This window comes from Bidens hawaiensis, unplaced genomic scaffold (genome assembly GCF_021521415.1).
Source record: "Bidens hawaiensis isolate Kalapana, Puna unplaced genomic scaffold, B.hawaiensis_p1.1 tig00028494_1, whole genome shotgun sequence".
Taxonomy (NCBI): Eukaryota; Viridiplantae; Streptophyta; class Magnoliopsida; order Asterales; family Asteraceae; genus Bidens; species Bidens hawaiensis.
Window position 1 is genome coordinate 21,653 of NW_027494656.1, and position 17,323 is coordinate 38,975.

General features: G+C 30.9%; 2 protein-coding genes across 2 annotated transcripts; both read left to right on the forward strand.

The window, feature by feature from the left end:
• The first annotated feature begins 5,512 nt into the window (after positions 1–5,512).
• Positions 5,513–8,569, forward strand: LOC143577208 (aquaporin PIP1-2). The gene is made up of 4 exons (XM_077061107.1): positions 5,513–5,898; positions 7,092–7,390; positions 8,055–8,195; positions 8,307–8,569. The coding sequence occupies exons 1-4, from the start codon at positions 5,571–5,573 to the stop codon at positions 8,400–8,402; spliced, it is 864 nt and encodes a 287-aa protein (XP_076917222.1). The 5' UTR covers positions 5,513–5,570; the 3' UTR covers positions 8,403–8,569.
• A 5,508-nt stretch (positions 8,570–14,077) lies between these two features.
• Positions 14,078–16,909, forward strand: LOC143577209 (short-chain dehydrogenase TIC 32, chloroplastic-like). The gene is made up of 7 exons (XM_077061108.1): positions 14,078–14,231; positions 15,342–15,573; positions 15,700–15,779; positions 15,881–16,034; positions 16,276–16,436; positions 16,547–16,593; positions 16,702–16,909. Exons 1-7 carry the CDS (start codon positions 14,123–14,125, stop codon positions 16,864–16,866), a joined length of 948 nt encoding a protein of 315 aa, XP_076917223.1. The 5' UTR covers positions 14,078–14,122; the 3' UTR covers positions 16,867–16,909.
• Positions 16,910–17,323: the final 414 nt, after the last annotated feature.

Here is a 17,323-nt window from a genome sequence, read left to right on the forward strand (position 1 = left end):
AAATGCTCGTTTTATCTTTGGTGAATTATGTTCATTTATGTTCGTGAACAATTCGATTAGATTTTCAATGAACGGACATAAGCAAACACGAAAATGTTTATTTTATAGCGAACGAACATGAACAAACATATTTTTCCGAGTTAAGTGCTCATGTTCGTATTCGTTTGATTTGTTTACATGTCCATTTAGAAGGTTCAAAACTGAAATAATACTACCCAGCTCGGATATAATACTTAAAATTATTCTTTTGAATGTAGCAAGCATAGACATATAATACTTAAAAGTTAAAACTCGTGTATTATATATAAAAACAGTTAAAACTTAATAATACGAATCATTAATTAATTTAATCGTAAGAATATAATAGATCAATAGAAACAGAAAAAAAAAACATAGTTTGTCAAATTCATATTTTACTACATTCTTTTGGACTACTTTTTCATGACTAAGGAGTAGGGGTGCAAACGAGCCGAGCTGCTCGCGAGCTACTCTAGATCGGCTCGTTAAAATACTTGATCGAGTCGAGCTTAATCGAGCCCAAGCCCGAGCTCGAGCCTAAAAGTAAGCTCGTTTAATAATTAAGCCCGAGCCGAAGCTTCACTTATCGAGCTCGAGCCGGCTCGCAAGCTTAAACGAGCCTGTCATTTATATAATTTTTTAAAGTATATATATTCAATAATAATTAATATATATATATATAATGTTATGAAAAAATAAATAAAAATAACTAAATAATGTACATTTTTTCTATATTTTTCAATACATAAAATTATAATAGAAAAAAATATATAAAAATAATTATAATTATATTAAAAATAATTGATAAACAATAAACGAGCCGAGCCCGAGCCGAGCTCGAGCTCGAGCTTGAGAATCTACTCACGAGTTCGAGCTCGAGCTTTGAAAATAGAGCTCGAAACGAATCGAGCTCGAGCTCTGTGTAAGTTAAACGAGCCGAGCTCGAGCCTAGTCGAGCTCGGGCTCGGCTCGGATCGTTTGCACCCCTACTAAGGAGGTGTTTGGGATTTCTTATTTTACCTCTTTTTAACTTTTCAATAAGTTAATAAGTTACAAAAGTATAACTTATTAACTTTTCTCTCTTACATCAAAAGCAATCTCAAACACCTTATTTTTTTTTTAAAGTTAATAAGTTACAAGTTGATAAAAATAAGCAATCCTAAACACCCCTGAAAGTAAACATTGTGTTTGTACATTTTACAAATATAGGTAAAATTAAATTATTTTTATTAAATAGCATGTTTTTATGTTTTATATTTATATTTTATACAAGACAAGAATAAGAAAAAGAATAGCTAGGTAAGGGTGACTGGGCAGCAAAGGATCCATGTGATGAGGTAGGCCAACACCAGAAGGCATCCCTTGAGTATGAGTTTAGCATTACAGGGGTCACTCCTCTTTCTTAAAGTTATTTATTGCAACATTAAAAGTCATAATGTTTTTGTGTTTTAACAAATATGATAATAAGTTATTAAATGTTGTGTTTTTGTGTTCTAATAAATATATATTATATGGTCCCACAGATATTGGTTGTGGAAATGTTCCAATTGTTTTGAAAATGATAATTCATAATTTTAGCATTCTCTATACTGTTTTGAGCTAATGAGGTTGGTGGTCTATTGACAAAGGCATAGCTAGGATGATTCAAACTGCTCGTCGCTTGTTTGGAAAATGTTCACTCGATTGTAAACGAGTCGCTATGCTCGGTTCGGTTTGTAAACGAGCCAAGCAACGAACAAAGGTCTGCTCGGTTCGATTGGGCTCGAATATTTTTAATTTATTTTATATATAATTATATATGAATAAATATATAAATATATAAACAACACGGCATAAATATAAGTCTATAATTTTTTAAACCCTTTAAAATTTTTCAAATTCCGTCAATTTTACAGTTTTGTTTGTTCGCTTCAAGTTTTCAGAATACCAGAAGTTTGCTTACATGTTCATTATATATCAGTTCAAATTTATTTCTCATAAAAATTACAACATATTACACGTTTGTTTAAAAGCTGCTAATTTGTTTACAAAATATATTATTTACAACATTCAAGCGTGTTTCTTATTAAAGGTTTTAAAGTGGAAAAAAATAATGCTTGAAAACCGTTTGATGTTCGATTCGATTTTGGCTTGTTTCGATTTTCACACGGTTCAAATTTCAGCCATTCAGTTCGGCTGTAAACGAGCCAACCAACGAGCAAGCTTTTGCTTGTGAACAGCCCTAGGCACAACCTTTAAACGCTTTAGGTCAGAAGGGTTCAGAAGGTCTTAAGTTCAAGTCCTACGAACAACGATAATTAAATTAAAAGAAATTTTTTGTTAAAGATATAAATAAAACTAAGGGTACGTTTGGTTGGAGTTAATAGAATGAGGTGGGGGTAATGGAATGGGAGAATGAATGGAATGGACAAGGGAATGAAATGAATCATTACCATTTCATTTTCTTGTTTGGTTAACCTATGAGAATGAAATCAATTATTCATTTTTATTGTTTGGTATCCAAAAAAATTTGTAGAAATGAAATAGAAATAAAAGCACTTATATCTCAAAATACTTTTTAACCAAAAAAAAAACTGACAATGGCGACGGTGGTAACTCCGGTAACGAAAATGGTGGTGATAGTGGTGGCGACGGTGGTTATGTCAACGGAGTTGGTGGTGGTGTCGATGGTAGTGGTGGTGGTGGTGGTGGTTGTTAGGTGGTGGTGGTGTTGAGAAAGTAGGGTGAAGGAGGAATTGAATGAAAAAAAAAGGGGGGGTGGGAAGGAATGGTTTTGATGAAATGGGATTTCATGTGTAATTGATGATTCCATTTCATTGAGCAACCAAACACCACTTTTTTCATTCCCACGTAATGAATCATTCCATTCCTACTGTTATTCCTACATACCAAACACTACCTAAACGTTTTGAACTAACGGTAGCATTTTATTTTGAAATTAAAAATGTAAAAAGTACCGGCCACTTGTTTTCAGCCACAAATTCTTTCTTCCCGTTTTGGGACCCGCAATTTAGAAGAAGCATCAACACGTAATTTTTTAGAGGGTTGGGATGAGAATGCTCTAAGCATCTGTTTTATCTTAGTATATTATTAATAATACTTTATTAAATTATGAAAAAGTTGTAAAAAATATTTGTCGCACGCTATCCTTCTTTACTTTAAAGTTTAATCAAAATGATTATGTATTTAAATAACATGCTAAATCGTAGAAAGATTAGGTTAGTAAAACCTCGAACTTGTTCGGACTTAAACGAGCTTGAACCTGTCAACCTAGGAATCCAGAATTCAAATATAAAGGAACCTAGGCTCGCATGGCTATACAAGCTTATTATTTGTATAATTTTTATTTAGTTTATTAAATATAGATTTACAAATATTTAATCTCATATATAAAATTATGATCAATACTAAATGATATATATTATGTTTTATAAAAATTTTATAATCACATGTATGTATATAGATAATTATAAATATAAATAATAATAACTAATTAAACCGAGCCGAGACTAAAAATACTCTCGAGCTTCAACTCTTTTGGTTTACAGGCTGAATTTGTGCTTTGGCGAGCTTGAGTTCGATTCAACTTATTCACATCCTACTAAATCATATCATGTTAGCATCTTTTTATAATGGAATATAAGAAAAAAAATGATGGTATATAAAGTTATAAACTTATAGACCAATATCTTAATATTATAAAATAAGAAGAATAATTCCTCCTTTTAAATCAATTAAACTAAACCATTTACTACAAATTAACACCAACTATTGCCCCACAAATTGTTATTCTTCCAAAAACTAGTTTCGCGTCTTATTTAAGTTAAATATGGATATAGTACTTAAATTTCAAAAAAAAAAAACACGGAATAACAAGCCTCCTTCATAATTATATTCCTAAATCTACACCATTATTTATTACGGAACTCGAACACATAACAGTATAAGAAGAGACAGACCACTTTGTAATATCACTTGACTACAAATCCTTTGGTATAGTGTACTTTAAAAAAAAAATTAAAGTGTAATGGTATTAGGTTAATATAAGATAAGATTAACAATTAAAAAGGCGGATTACTAATATTATAATTTATATTTGATGATACTCTAGTAGATAAGAACACAACTAAAAAACAAACAAAAATACAAAACCTGTCAACGTCCACCCGACTATTAAATTTACATCTATACATCCACGTTCAATTAAATTCATCATAGGAAAAAGTACACAAAAAATTTTCAAGTTTTTTATTTTTTAGCTTATTTATTTATAAATTAACGACTTATATCAAAGGTTTAATCTTAGATCTTATAGTCTAGCAATTTAATTAAAAAAATATATACTAATGTAACATCCATCCTCTCTTATCAACAAAGTTTTAGTGGTCTCTTTTTGTATTTCGCTGACTGTTGTTTTTCTATATACAGTTTTTTTAGGTAAATTAAAAATAAATAATTTTTCGTTTTGTGTATTGATCGATAATAATCTCACCCTTAAAAAATCTCTGTCAACGGTCCAACTTTTTGATTATTTTTCTCTCAGTGGACCTCCATTAAAAAAATACTTAATGTCGTCAAGTGTTTTTCCGAATTTCAAACCGATGCTTTAGGGCTTTTAATTGAAAGAAGGATACAGGTCGACTGATGTAAAACTTATCTCGAAACGGTAATCCAAACGATGAAACAGTGTTTCAATTCGGGTGTTTAAATTGATTATAGGCCAATACACAAAATTTGAAATTATTTATTTTCTAATTTCCCGTTTCTTACATGATTATGTATTTAACGTGTTATATATACATTATACATAGATTATTATTATTATTAGAATCTTATATATATATATATATATATAAACAAAACCTCCCTAAAATATCTCAATCCATCAGATTGTTTTATTTGTAAATGAAGGCTTCTCATGCATTTGATCTGAATTCATGAGTATGGGTCTCACCAAACATTGATAGCTCTTAAACGGATTATAACATCTCATTATATTAAAAACTAATCTCATCAAATATTTGATATGAAAATCCTATAAAAAAGGGATATACTAAAAATTAATATTCGATTTAAAAAAAAATATTATTTATAATTAAAAAACAATTTTATAGTAAAATAAAAAGTGAGTTATGGGTCTCATCAAACCCAGATAACTTTTAAATCGGATTATAACATCTTATTTATTTACGAAACTCTTTCATAATTAAATCATAATTATGTTATTAACCTATTTTATAATAAATAAAATTAAAATCTAAAAATATATATAAATATTATATACGAATAATGTAAAACAAACCCGATATAAAATCCAATATATGATAGAAAAGAGGAGTGGAATATATACTCAAACTCAAACTCAAACTCAAACTCAAACTCAAACTCAAACTCAAACCTCAATCATTAGACTAGAAATTAACAAAGAAAAAAAAATAAAGTTTTTAAGTAAGATGATGAGTTCTCCATTATAAAACACCCCACAAGGCCTATCCACTCACCACACACTCACTTTCCAAACAAAAAGCTCTAGCTTTGAGTCACTAACAACAATGGAAGGTAAGGAAGAAGATGTTAAGTTGGGAGCCAACAAGTTCTCAGAGAGGCAGCCCATTGGGACCTCAGCTCAAACTGACAAAGACTACAAGGAGCCACCACCTGCACCCTTGTTTGAGCCTGGTGAGTTGTCATCATGGTCTTTCTACAGGGCTGGGATTGCAGAGTTCATAGCCACCTTCTTGTTCTTGTACATCTCTGTGTTGACTGTCATGGGTGTGGTCAAGTCTCCTACCAAGTGTGGGACTGTTGGGATTCAAGGGATTGCTTGGGCTTTTGGTGGTATGATCTTTGCACTTGTCTACTGCACCGCTGGTATCTCAGGTATGTATGTTTCTATTTTTTATTTTTAGAGTTTTATTACTTTAGATCTAGTTAAGATGTGTATATATATTTTGCTTGTTTACATCCTCATGATATGGATATGAATTTAGGAAAAAAAAAACAAAAATAGAAAAAAAAGGTTTAAGAATTAGCATAATGTTCATCTTTTAAGCTAAAGTCTCAATCTTGGGTAATAAATATTAGTTTTGAGGTAGAAAATTACTAATCACAAGTGTATTGTAGTTTTCTTGAAATTTAACAAAAATAAATAATAATAATAATTAACCCTGTTTATCTTTTGAGCTAAAGTCTCAATCTTGAGTTATAAAGATTAGTTTTGAGGTAGAAAATTACTCATCACAAGTGTTTGTAGTTTTCTTGAAAATTTAACATATTTTTTTTAATAAATTCTGTTTATCTTTTGAGCTAAAGTCTCAATCTTGAGTTATAAAGATTAGTTTCGAGGTAGAAAATTAGTCATCACAAGTGTGTGTAGTTTTCTTGAAATTTAGCATATTTTTTTAATAAATCCTGTTTATCTTTTGAGCTAAAGTCTCAATCTTGAGTTATAAATATTAGTTTTCAGGTAGAAAATTACTCATCACAAGTGTATTGTAGTTTTCTTGAAATTTAACACATTTTTTTTAATAAACCCTGTTTGTCTTTTGAGCTAAAGTCTCAATCTTGAATTATAAAGATTAGTTTTGAGGTAGAAAATTATTCTTGCAAGTGTATATTTGTAGTTTCTTAATAAATTAACTTAGTTTTTTTTTACAAAACATGTTTCTCTTTTGATCTAAAGTCTCAAAATTGAGTAATAAAGATTAGTTTTGAGCAAGAAAATTACTTCAACAAGTATCTATTTGTAGTTTTCTTGAAATCTAACTTTGTTGTTTGAAAACCCTGTTTATATTTGGGCTAAAGTTTCAGTCTTGAGTAATAAAGATTAGTTTTTGAGGTTAAAATTACCCTCATATGATCACATCACATGTGTTTTTTTTGTAGTTTCCATTTGATCTACAAATGTTACAGAAGACATGATTTATTCAAGATTCTCTTAAAAAAATATAAAATAATAATAATAATAATAAAATCAGTAACTTTTTGTTTGTTGCTAAATCTTCATTTCAACATTAATTTTGTGTTTCAAAAATCATATTTTTGTGCTAGACTAAGCATTTGATGTACAACAGGAGGACACATCAACCCGGCTGTGACATTCGGTTTGTTGCTGGCCAGGAAGCTGTCTTTAACCAGGGCCTTATTCTACATGGTGATGCAGTGTCTTGGAGCCATCTGTGGTGCAGGTGTGGTCAAGGGGTTCCAGGGTAGACACCAGTACACCGCTTTGGGTGGTGGAGCCAATGTTGTAGCCCATGGTTACACCAAGGGTGATGGTCTTGGTGCTGAGATTGTTGGCACCTTTGTTCTTGTCTACACCGTTTTCTCTGCCACCGATGCCAAAAGAAGTGCCAGAGACTCACACGTCCCGGTATCTGTCCTCTTCCCCTTGTATATTATTATCTAGTTTTCATAGGGGCCGGTATAAAGTGTTTTACGGTCTCTAATAGATTTACTAAACCGACTAATATATCAGTGGTCCTATAACTTATTCGCGTATGATGTAAACGTTTGTTTTATGGCCCGTATGATTTGACAAATATGACATTTGTGGTTTGCTGCGATATCATATATGTCGTATAACCGAATATGACTCGTATTATATGCCAGACGTGTTTATATAAAAATTAACATAAAAATTTGAGGATGAAGTGAATATAAAATTATTAAATAAATATATATTCTGAAAAAATATTATATAAATGATTGTAGAGGATAATGATAATGGAAGAGTAGGTGGATGTCTTTATCTCTTCTTTTGTCTGTACATATGCATGTGAAAATGATTTGATTCCATGTGCTATGAGATTAGCTAGTGCTTTTTGTGGCCATGGTGTGTCAATTTATGATTGGTGTAGTAAAAGTTATATAATAATATATATTATTGAGTGGCATTTATGTAAATAAAGAGTGATAAATGGTTTTCTTGTCATTTAAACACTTTCTAGAGTTTTGAGAACTATTTCTCTTGCGAAAGTTGTACTATCAATTTACCTTTTGACTTTTGTTGACTTTTTGAAATGAACTGTCCACAGATTTTGGCCCCTTTGCCAATTGGGTTTGCGGTATTCTTGGTCCATTTGGCCACCATCCCAATCACCGGAACCGGTATCAATCCTGCTAGGAGTCTTGGTGCTGCAATCATCTACAACAAGGACCATGCATGGAATGACCATGTAAGCCTTTTTTACTAACAAAATATTAATCAAGATCACATTTTGACTTGGTCAACATGTGCATATAACTATGGGGGCAAAAGGGTAATTTTCTTTTTTAAATATTTGCAGTGGATATTCTGGGTTGGGCCATTCATTGGAGCTGCACTTGCTGCTTTGTATCACCAGATTGTCATCAGGGCCATTCCTTTCAAGAGCAGATCTTAAAACAAGAAAACTTGTACTTGTTTGATTTGTTGTTTGGATTGTTGTTATTGTTATTATTATTATCTTCTAGTGTTATGTTGATGAATGTGTGTAAATTACCTGTGTACCCTTGGGTTGAGTTGGTGTTGGATTGATGCTAAGTTATAATCAACAATGTTTGAGATGAACATATGTTTTATTTGTTTGTTTATTTTCTTTATCTTGTGATTTATCATTTTTGCATGTTTCTAATTAGTAATGGTAACTTGTATTCCAAATAAGTACTGTGATAAACAATAAAATTTAACCATTAGAACCGATTATCGGTAAAAATAAACGGGAACTTTCAATATTATATTAATCAACAAAACCCAAAACCGGATATATTGCAGTTTGTGCTGGACAGGTGACAAGATTCATGAGGTTACGATAAAAAACCAGCTGAATCAAGATTCAAAGTTTCATACATGTAGGAAATGAGATTTGTACTATTTGAAGGTTTAACTACAACGCCCTAGGGTAGATGAATAGGGCGGTCGGTCGAGACACGTAATTTTTAGAAGCTAATTTTTTTATATTTTAAATTTATATTTTTATAAATAGGTATGGATCTAATGTTAAATATATTGGGTCCATAACTTTTTTTTTATTCAAAATCTATTTAAGCTATTGGGTCCAAACTAAATTTAAAACTGAAAAAATGACGTTAATTGTCATTTAAAAAAATTAGCTTATATTTATTTCGGCCTGGCCGAGGTATTTAAATTATCGAAGACAGCTAGCTATATTTAAATGTAGACTATCTTGTTAGAACATGAAAGTAAAAGAAGATGTGATAAATAGGGGTTACCACCTCGGCTTTGGAGGTTACAATGAAATTGTGTGACATCAAATAATAAAAATAACAATAATAATGCTAATAATATTAATATTAATAACATATTTAAAATTTTATTAAAATGTCGTATATAAAGAATAATAATGTGAGGGCGTCCGGGATTTACCACCATGAGCCTTCGGGCGGTGAGTTTTCTCCGAAACTGAAGATAACTTTGAGGCGTTTAAGGGCTTCGTATGATTGGGTTAGGCCAGCTAACGATGGCTTTTGTCATTGAATCATCTCATACAAAGTACCTTGGTATTATATGTTTGTTAGCCGTTAAAAAATAAAAAAGCCAATATAGACATCACGTCATAGAAAATTGCCACTTGACTACCACGCACGCTTTAAAAATTTTGACATAATAAAAAAACATGACTTTATTTATTTTCAAATATAAATAAATATTAAAGCTGTTTTGATTAGATGTACTTCTTTAAATATTCAATCGCATCATGTGTACAATAAAAGAAGAAAAAAAGCATATCACTTTAATATAATATTATAAAATCATTTAAAAATGTTGAAAGTAACAAAATATGTATGTGTTTTTTAACAGTACAAAATATTTAAATGTTATCCATTCGTCATGGGATAATGTTTCAAAACACGTCTAAACCTGTGTAATATGTACTTTATTATAAAATTATTGATTAGTATTCTAAACGTACCACTTCATCATATTTAGTAATGTTTGTATTCCATTATTTAAAAAATAATAATTATAAGTGTGGTTTTGTTTTGTATTCATTAAAAATATATAACTAAGTTAAAAACAACTCCCAAGTAAAATATGTAAATTACACAAATAGTTCATTAAATCAAATGCCAAATAAGCCATCACAAATGCAACCAAAAGTCAGAATGTTGTTTGTTGAATATTATATATAAAATGACTTTGAAAATGAAATATGACTAACTATTAAATTATATTATCGGCCAGCTGATCGTATCATATCATATCATGAACTAAAATTTAAGTTTAGAGTTTAAATATGTTTTTTTAGTCGCGGATTGAATTTTTGGGCTATGCGTATTTATGATTAACTATCCATTGAATTAACATTAAATCAAACACACATAATGAGTTGGAACACAATTGTATGCCAATGTTTACAACTAATTATATGTTCAACAATGAAAATCAAACAAATCGTTAAAACTGAAATCAAATTAAATAAAATCATTAGGACTATGAATTATGAAATAGACTTTCTTTATTTTCTCATGGGTCATTTATATTTCTTTAGCCCAATAACTAGCCCACCAAATTTTAATGGCAATCCATGCATTACCATTTTAATTCCTGGCAGCCCAACGATTTTTTCCCTTTGAAGTTTGAACTCAGTTGAGTAATAGCATTCCTGATTCTCGAACGTGGGCTAACTCACTTGGTAGAGACATTAAAGAGGAGGTTTGAAGTTTAAATCTGGGTAAAATAGTAGAATTATTAATGTAAATTGTAATAGGTGTAACATTTATATTTTCTATATGTTTTAACGATATATAATATTATAAAGAATGAGATGTGATGCTGTAAGTAACGCTTGTTAACGTATTTGGATCGTTTAACCTTGTTTCCTTTCTAACCTACAAAATTATAAAAACAAATCAAAGCAATATATTTAACAATATTGATGTACTTTTAACCTAAATGATATTCAATAACATGTGCATATAAAATGCACCAACCAAAAAAGTCATCATCCGTGTACTCATGTTACAAATTCGGTATAACAACCACACCAAATTTGTTTTTCGTTTATTTTCCTCTTTCATGGACAAGTCGTTAGGTCATGTCACAACGACCCTGAAAAGGGAACTTTCATGATCAACTAAGGGTGACCCAACCATTTTGTCACCTCTGGCCTATTCGAATTCTAGGACACCATAAATAACGTATCCACTACAATGAAAGGATTGAGATAAAAAATAATCTTGCTATGTAATGTATGGAGCGAGCAACTTATAAACACACTTTTGTTGTATTATGTGTTTTCATTCATAATTTATTAATCTATGTAATTAGTAGCTTTGTTTTTTGATTTTTTTTATAGATGCTATTATAGCTAGGGGTGTTATTCGGGTTCGAGAAATTATTTCGAGTACTCATACCTGACCCTAATCTCTACGGGTTATTCAAGTTCGGGTTTCATGAGTGCGGGCACTTTTGAGTTCGGGTTAATAGTTATTCAGGTCGGATTTCGAGTTGCGATTAAAAATGACAGCCCTAACATTCAAATTATTTGTGTTGAATTGTATAAATCTAATAAAACGCGTTTCTAGCTAAAGCAACGACATTCCAAACTCAATCTACACCAGAGTTTGTCCCGGAAACCCAACCCTAGCGCGTTACATACCCACCACCGAAAAGGAATGTGCTTTGGCGAGTACGTGAGTATGCAAGGCTTTGACCGGAGTCTTTATTCAAATTATTTGTATTGAATTGTATAAATAATAAACTAATAAATACTTTGACCGGAATTATGCTTCACATATAAAGTTGACTTTCTATCATGGGCAGGTTTACTTTTCGTATTCATATGCACGCCGAGTCAGCAATGACGTGTGCCATATAAACTAATTTATATCTTTAGCCCCTTAACAATTATCATCTTTTTTAAAACAACAATTAGTTAGTTGTGTTGCGACTTGCTAATCCTAAATCCTGTTGAATCTTTTATCCTGGACCCTTTTCAGGTTTATATGCCTTGGTCGAACCAAGAGAAAAAGGCCCATTAGACCTTAATTCCATTTATATGCTCTGAGCGCGTTCGTTTTACAGAATTGACTGAAATTCAAAGAAATTACAATTAAAATCTTATGATATGGCGTGCTCGTTTAGTTGGAATTGGAATCTTAATTTCATTTTGGTGTGTTCGGTTGTCATAATTGGAATTGGAACCCAATTCTTTCAAATTCCTTTAAATAAAGAGATTCCAAATCCTTCGAAAATGTGGAGGATTTGAAGTAAATTCATTGGAATCTTTTCTCAATGTTTTTTTTTTCTCTTTCTTTTTTTTTTTACGAGGATAACGAATAAAACATTTTTGTTTTTTTATTTTTTTTGTTTTTGATTTATATTTTGAGTTGTGAATTTATTATTATTATTTTTGAATATTTTTTAGGGGTTTTTGATATTAACAGAAAACCCTTAAAAAAACAATAAAAAAATCATGACGCAAAATATAAATAAAAAACAAAAAATCTAAAAAAATTAAAATCTTTTATTCATTATCCTCGTTAAAAAAATACAAAAAGGGTCCAATTCATTTGTGGTGATAGATTTCAGTTCATTTGTCAAACGAGCATGCCAAGAATGTAATTGGATTTCAATTCCTTCCAATTCCAATTCCAATTCCTATTGGAATGTTTAGATTCCAAATACAATTCCTTCCAATTCCAAATCATATGTAATTTCCAATTCCAATTCTATTCCATTATGTGAAGCGAGCGCACCCTAAAAAGTAACGAATTATACATCTAATTTATGGCTCAACAAATAATAAACACCCAATATACGGTTAAATTAAAAACTATATGTTGGAGATAAATTAAGCGTATTAAGAAATAAAAAATAATAATAGTAAAACATACCTTGGTGGTCAATAACGGGGTGTACTCGACAGTGGAGGACAAGGTGGCCAATTACTTGGTTTATGGATCGAAAAACTTATTTGGGCTCAATAACTATAAGGTTTTAAACTTTTTATAGGATCCGATTACTTTTACAAGGTTTTATATTTTTAAATAAGGGTGGTAAATGTGAATTATGGGTTGAATGTGTTATAATAAAATGTATATAATGTGTCAGAATGGGTTAAGTTAAAAAAAAGAAAATGATTGAAAACGGGTCAAAACAGGTTGACATTTCTTGAGGGTTTTTTTTATGGAACGAGAAAAACGGAGGAAACTTTTTAGTTTTTTTACTTTTTTAGTTTTTGATTTATATTTCAAGTTATGATTTTTTAAATTTTTTTTTGAATTTTTTAATTAGAGGGTTTTGAAATGGGTCAAAATAGGTTGAGATTTCAAAAACCCCTCACTAAGATATTAAAAAAATAATTAAAAAATCACAACTCGAAATATAAATCAAAAACTAAAAAAGTAAAAAAACTAAAAAGTCTCATCCGTTTTTCTTGTTCCATAAAAAAAACTCATGAAATGTCAACCCGTTTTGACCAATTTCAATTATTTTCTTTTTTTAGTTTGACATATTCTGACCTATTATATAATTTTATTACAACTCATTCAACCCATGGGTTACATTTGCCACCCCAAATATATATAAAGTTTTAGGCCCTCGGAGAAAACGTGACTTGCAGCAGGTGCAGCTCGCCCACCGTCGAGCCTAGCCCTGCTAAACATGCTATTTTCAAAACAACAATTATCAGGTTTTTTCTTATTTCTTTTTATATATTTTTTAATAATTTTCAAACTCTAGAATTTTACTGATTATTATTGTATCATACCATATCATATTGTATAGCATTGTATCAAATCATATCATATTGAATCTTACCATATAATTTCACACCATATTATATTGTTTTCTATAATTATATTATATCATATCATATCAACCAGTTGATGGAATATATTAAAACACAAAATTTGGAGGGTCAAGAAATTAAAATATTAAAAGTTGAAGGGCCTGAAAAATGCAGTTCAATCTTCTAGATATTCTTCAAATATGTGACTCCTATGATGTGTGAAATGTGAACCATTAAATGATTATAATATTCTTTTTTTCCAAAGTGTGCAACCTTATATATATATATACTTGCAGTGCATTACAAGTTGTAGCACAAATAAAAACATAGTGTTTTCTTACGATTAATCCACAAGAAACTTAAAAAACATGACTTGGATTTCAATCTTCACAGGCAAATCAGGATTTGCTGCTTCTTCGACAGCTGAAGATGTTACTAAAGGAGTTGATGGAACCGGTCTTACCGCTATTGTTACCGGTAATCTTACTGCTTCATCTTAGGCGTGTTCTTCGGGTTTGTTTGTTTTTTTTTTTTTTCCGGGTAGGGTAATTCGGGTTTTTGGTTGAAAAAAAAGTGACACGACAACCAACTCATTTAAAGTTTGGGTTGGTCCTGTTTAGGTTAGGTTGTCCGGTTTTCGGATTTAGATGTAAAATTAAAAAAATAAGTTTTTTTCAAAAAATATTATCATTATTTTTCATGCTACAAAAAAAATATCATTAAAATTCAAACATCGTTGTATATTTATATATTATGATATGATAATGTTCAAAAGTCCCAAAACTTAATATTTCAAATACCAAAAACTCCAAATCAAAACATATCTCTTAAAAAAAAGACAAAATATGTTCGGGTTTTTTTTTTCATTCGTCGGGTTTTTTTGGTTTTTTGTTGGGAAAAAGTGACCTGATAATCGACCCATCTAAAATTCAGGTTGGTCGGTTTTGGGTTTTTTTGGGTTCTCTCTAATTCGAGTTCGGTTGACTTCGGATTTGGGTTTATGTGTAAAAATGACAGCCCTGCTCCACTCGCACTTAAAAAAGATAATAATTGTGTTCTGTTATGAATTAATAATTTAAACAGTCACACTGTTAACCGTGATCAGGTTATGTAGGTTTTCACATAGATTTTACTCTTTTAGGCCAAACCACTATTATGGTTTCGAGAAACGACAGACCAAACCGATCATGTCTTGAGAAACGACAATTCAAACAGGCCGGTTTTAGCGGTTTGAAATAATTTTTTTTAAAGATCATTAGTTTATATTAAAATTTTAAAATAATAAAGATGAACATGCATGATAAATAGTTATAGACATATATTCCGGAAATGAAATATTAATATATCCTGTTGTGTTACATAAACCATAGGACTTTTTATTTAATTTATTATACTTTTTAGAACTTAGAATCTAAGTCAAAAAAATGTTTTCTTTTCAATATATATGTTAGTTTCTATATAATTGTATATTTTTTTTTCACTAAGTTTGTTAGATATAACTCAGGTTTTTATTAAATTTCAAATCATAACTTTTAAAAAGAATTCTGAACCATATGCATATTTAACAATGGATTATGCAACTTTCAGGCGCTACAAGCGGTATCGGCTTAGAAACCGCGCGCGTGCTGGCCTTACGTGGTGTCCAAGTCGTTATGCCGGTCAGGAATCTCGAGGCCGGTTACAAAATAAAAGAATCCATTGCAGAAAAAATCCCAAATGCAAAACTTGAAGTGATGGAGTTGGATATCAGCTCACAGGAATCTGTTAGAAAATTTGCATCACAATATTGTTCAAAAGGACTTCCATTAAACATATTGGTGTAAGACAACTAATTACATTATTATTTATTAAAAAAAAAAACTCTAATAGATTATTTAAAAAAAAAAAAACATTCATTGTTGCAAGACACAAGAGAACTAATATGATTCATGTTTGGTGTCAAAAGTCTTAATGCAGGGATTATGACTCCACCTTTTACTCTCAGCAAAGACAACATAGAATTGCAGTTTGCAACCAACCATGTTGGTATGTACATTGTCAAGTTTTTATAGTTTTTAAGTCATGTTATATATTTTTTGTTCGTGTCAAACATGTTATTAAACGCTAAAATTCCTTTCTTTTTCTAGGTAACTTTCTTTTGACAAACTTATTATTGGATACGATGAAAAAGACTGCGAAAGAAAGTGGGAAAGAAGGAAGGATAGTTATTGTTTCCTCCGAGGTCCATCGCGTGACATACAAAGGAGGAATTATGTTCGATAAACTCAATGACGAAAAGAGGTAAAAATATTAAATTTATTCAATGAAATATATTTTTAAAAAAATGTGTTAGTCACGGTGCACGAAATATGTTGCCATAGCTAGCCTGTTTAATATATAGGTTGTGTTTGGGTTGACCTATTTAACACGTTTACTGTTTGACTAACAATTATAGCCCGTCAACCCGTTTGACTCATTTAGATACATGCGCTGAGATTACATTTTAAGGATTGATGTCTTTTACATGTGATTTGATTTTCAGCTACAAACCGTTGTACGCTTATGGGCAATCAAAGCTCGCTAATGCATTGCACGCGTTTGAGCTCACTCGCCGTCTGCAGGAAGAGGGAGTGAACATAACCGCGAATGCACTGCACCCTGGAGTTATTAAAACGAATCTAGCACGCCATGGCGGTTTCTTCTGTATGTCTCAATCCTTTTTCTTTCATTTTCATGCATATTTTAAGATTAAAAATTTTATGCATAAAGTTGTCATCTTTTAATTGTTTCTATGCTTTATGTGACTGGTGCAGCTGTATTTGTTAGCGCCGTTCAGAGTTTCTTAAAGAACGTCCCACAGGTTCGATGATTTTTGAAAAAAAAAGTTTATTTTTTTTTATGTTTTATGTTTGTATATTCTTGTTTGGTTAAGGATACTATGTGACTAATAATATTGATGGTTATTTAGGGAGCTGCAACACAATGCTATGTAGCATTGCACCCGCAACTTAAGGGCATTAGTGGGCAGTATTTTGCTGACAGCAACTTGAGTAAAGCAAGCGGGCTTGCACGAGACCCCGAACTAGCAAAGAAACTGTGGGATTTCAGCGTGAAGTTGACCGAATCCAAGTGATCAATGAAATAAAATAATAGTTATTGTATGTGGTGTTTTTCAATTTTCTTTATTGGCATTAAGAACTTTGAGTATTACATTATAATTGAATGCTTATGGTAGTTAAGGTGCAGGCTTGGTGCAAGTGATTTGTACATGTGTAATGAGTTTGGTTAAATATATTATATATATGTCATAAGTATGATTTTAATATAATCTCAACTTTCATGGGCTGGTTCAGTTCGCCAGTTAGGTGCGTATGGATCGTTTTTCAATGGGCTGGCCGATTTGGGTCGGTGTGGTGGTTGAAGCGGTTACCGGTCCATTTTTCCCGATCCATTAACAAAAATGTGAAAAACCAAATGAAATACTAAATAATTCAAAATTCATATGGTGGATCACAGCTATTTGATTGTTGTACCCTTGAAAACCCTAAATTCGTCGTTCGTATTGGAGAGATTGGGGACAGATCAATTTT

Coding starts and splice junctions, on each gene's coding strand:
- LOC143577208 (XM_077061107.1), top strand. CDS start 5,571: ATGGAAGGTAAGGAAGAAGATGTTAAGTTGGGAGCCAACAAGTTCTCA. Junction 5,899..7,091: donor CTGCACCGCTGGTATCTCAG/GTATGTATGTTT, acceptor GATGTACAACAG/GAGGACACATCAACCCGGCT. Junction 8,196..8,306: donor ACCATGCATGGAATGACCAT/GTAAGCCTTTTT, acceptor AAATATTTGCAG/TGGATATTCTGGGTTGGGCC.
- LOC143577209 (XM_077061108.1), top strand. CDS start 14,123: ATGACTTGGATTTCAATCTTCACAGGCAAATCAGGATTTGCTGCTTCT. Junction 15,780..15,880: donor GTTTGCAACCAACCATGTTG/GTATGTACATTG, acceptor TTCTTTTTCTAG/GTAACTTTCTTTTGACAAAC. Junction 16,594..16,701: donor TCTTAAAGAACGTCCCACAG/GTTCGATGATTT, acceptor ATGGTTATTTAG/GGAGCTGCAACACAATGCTA.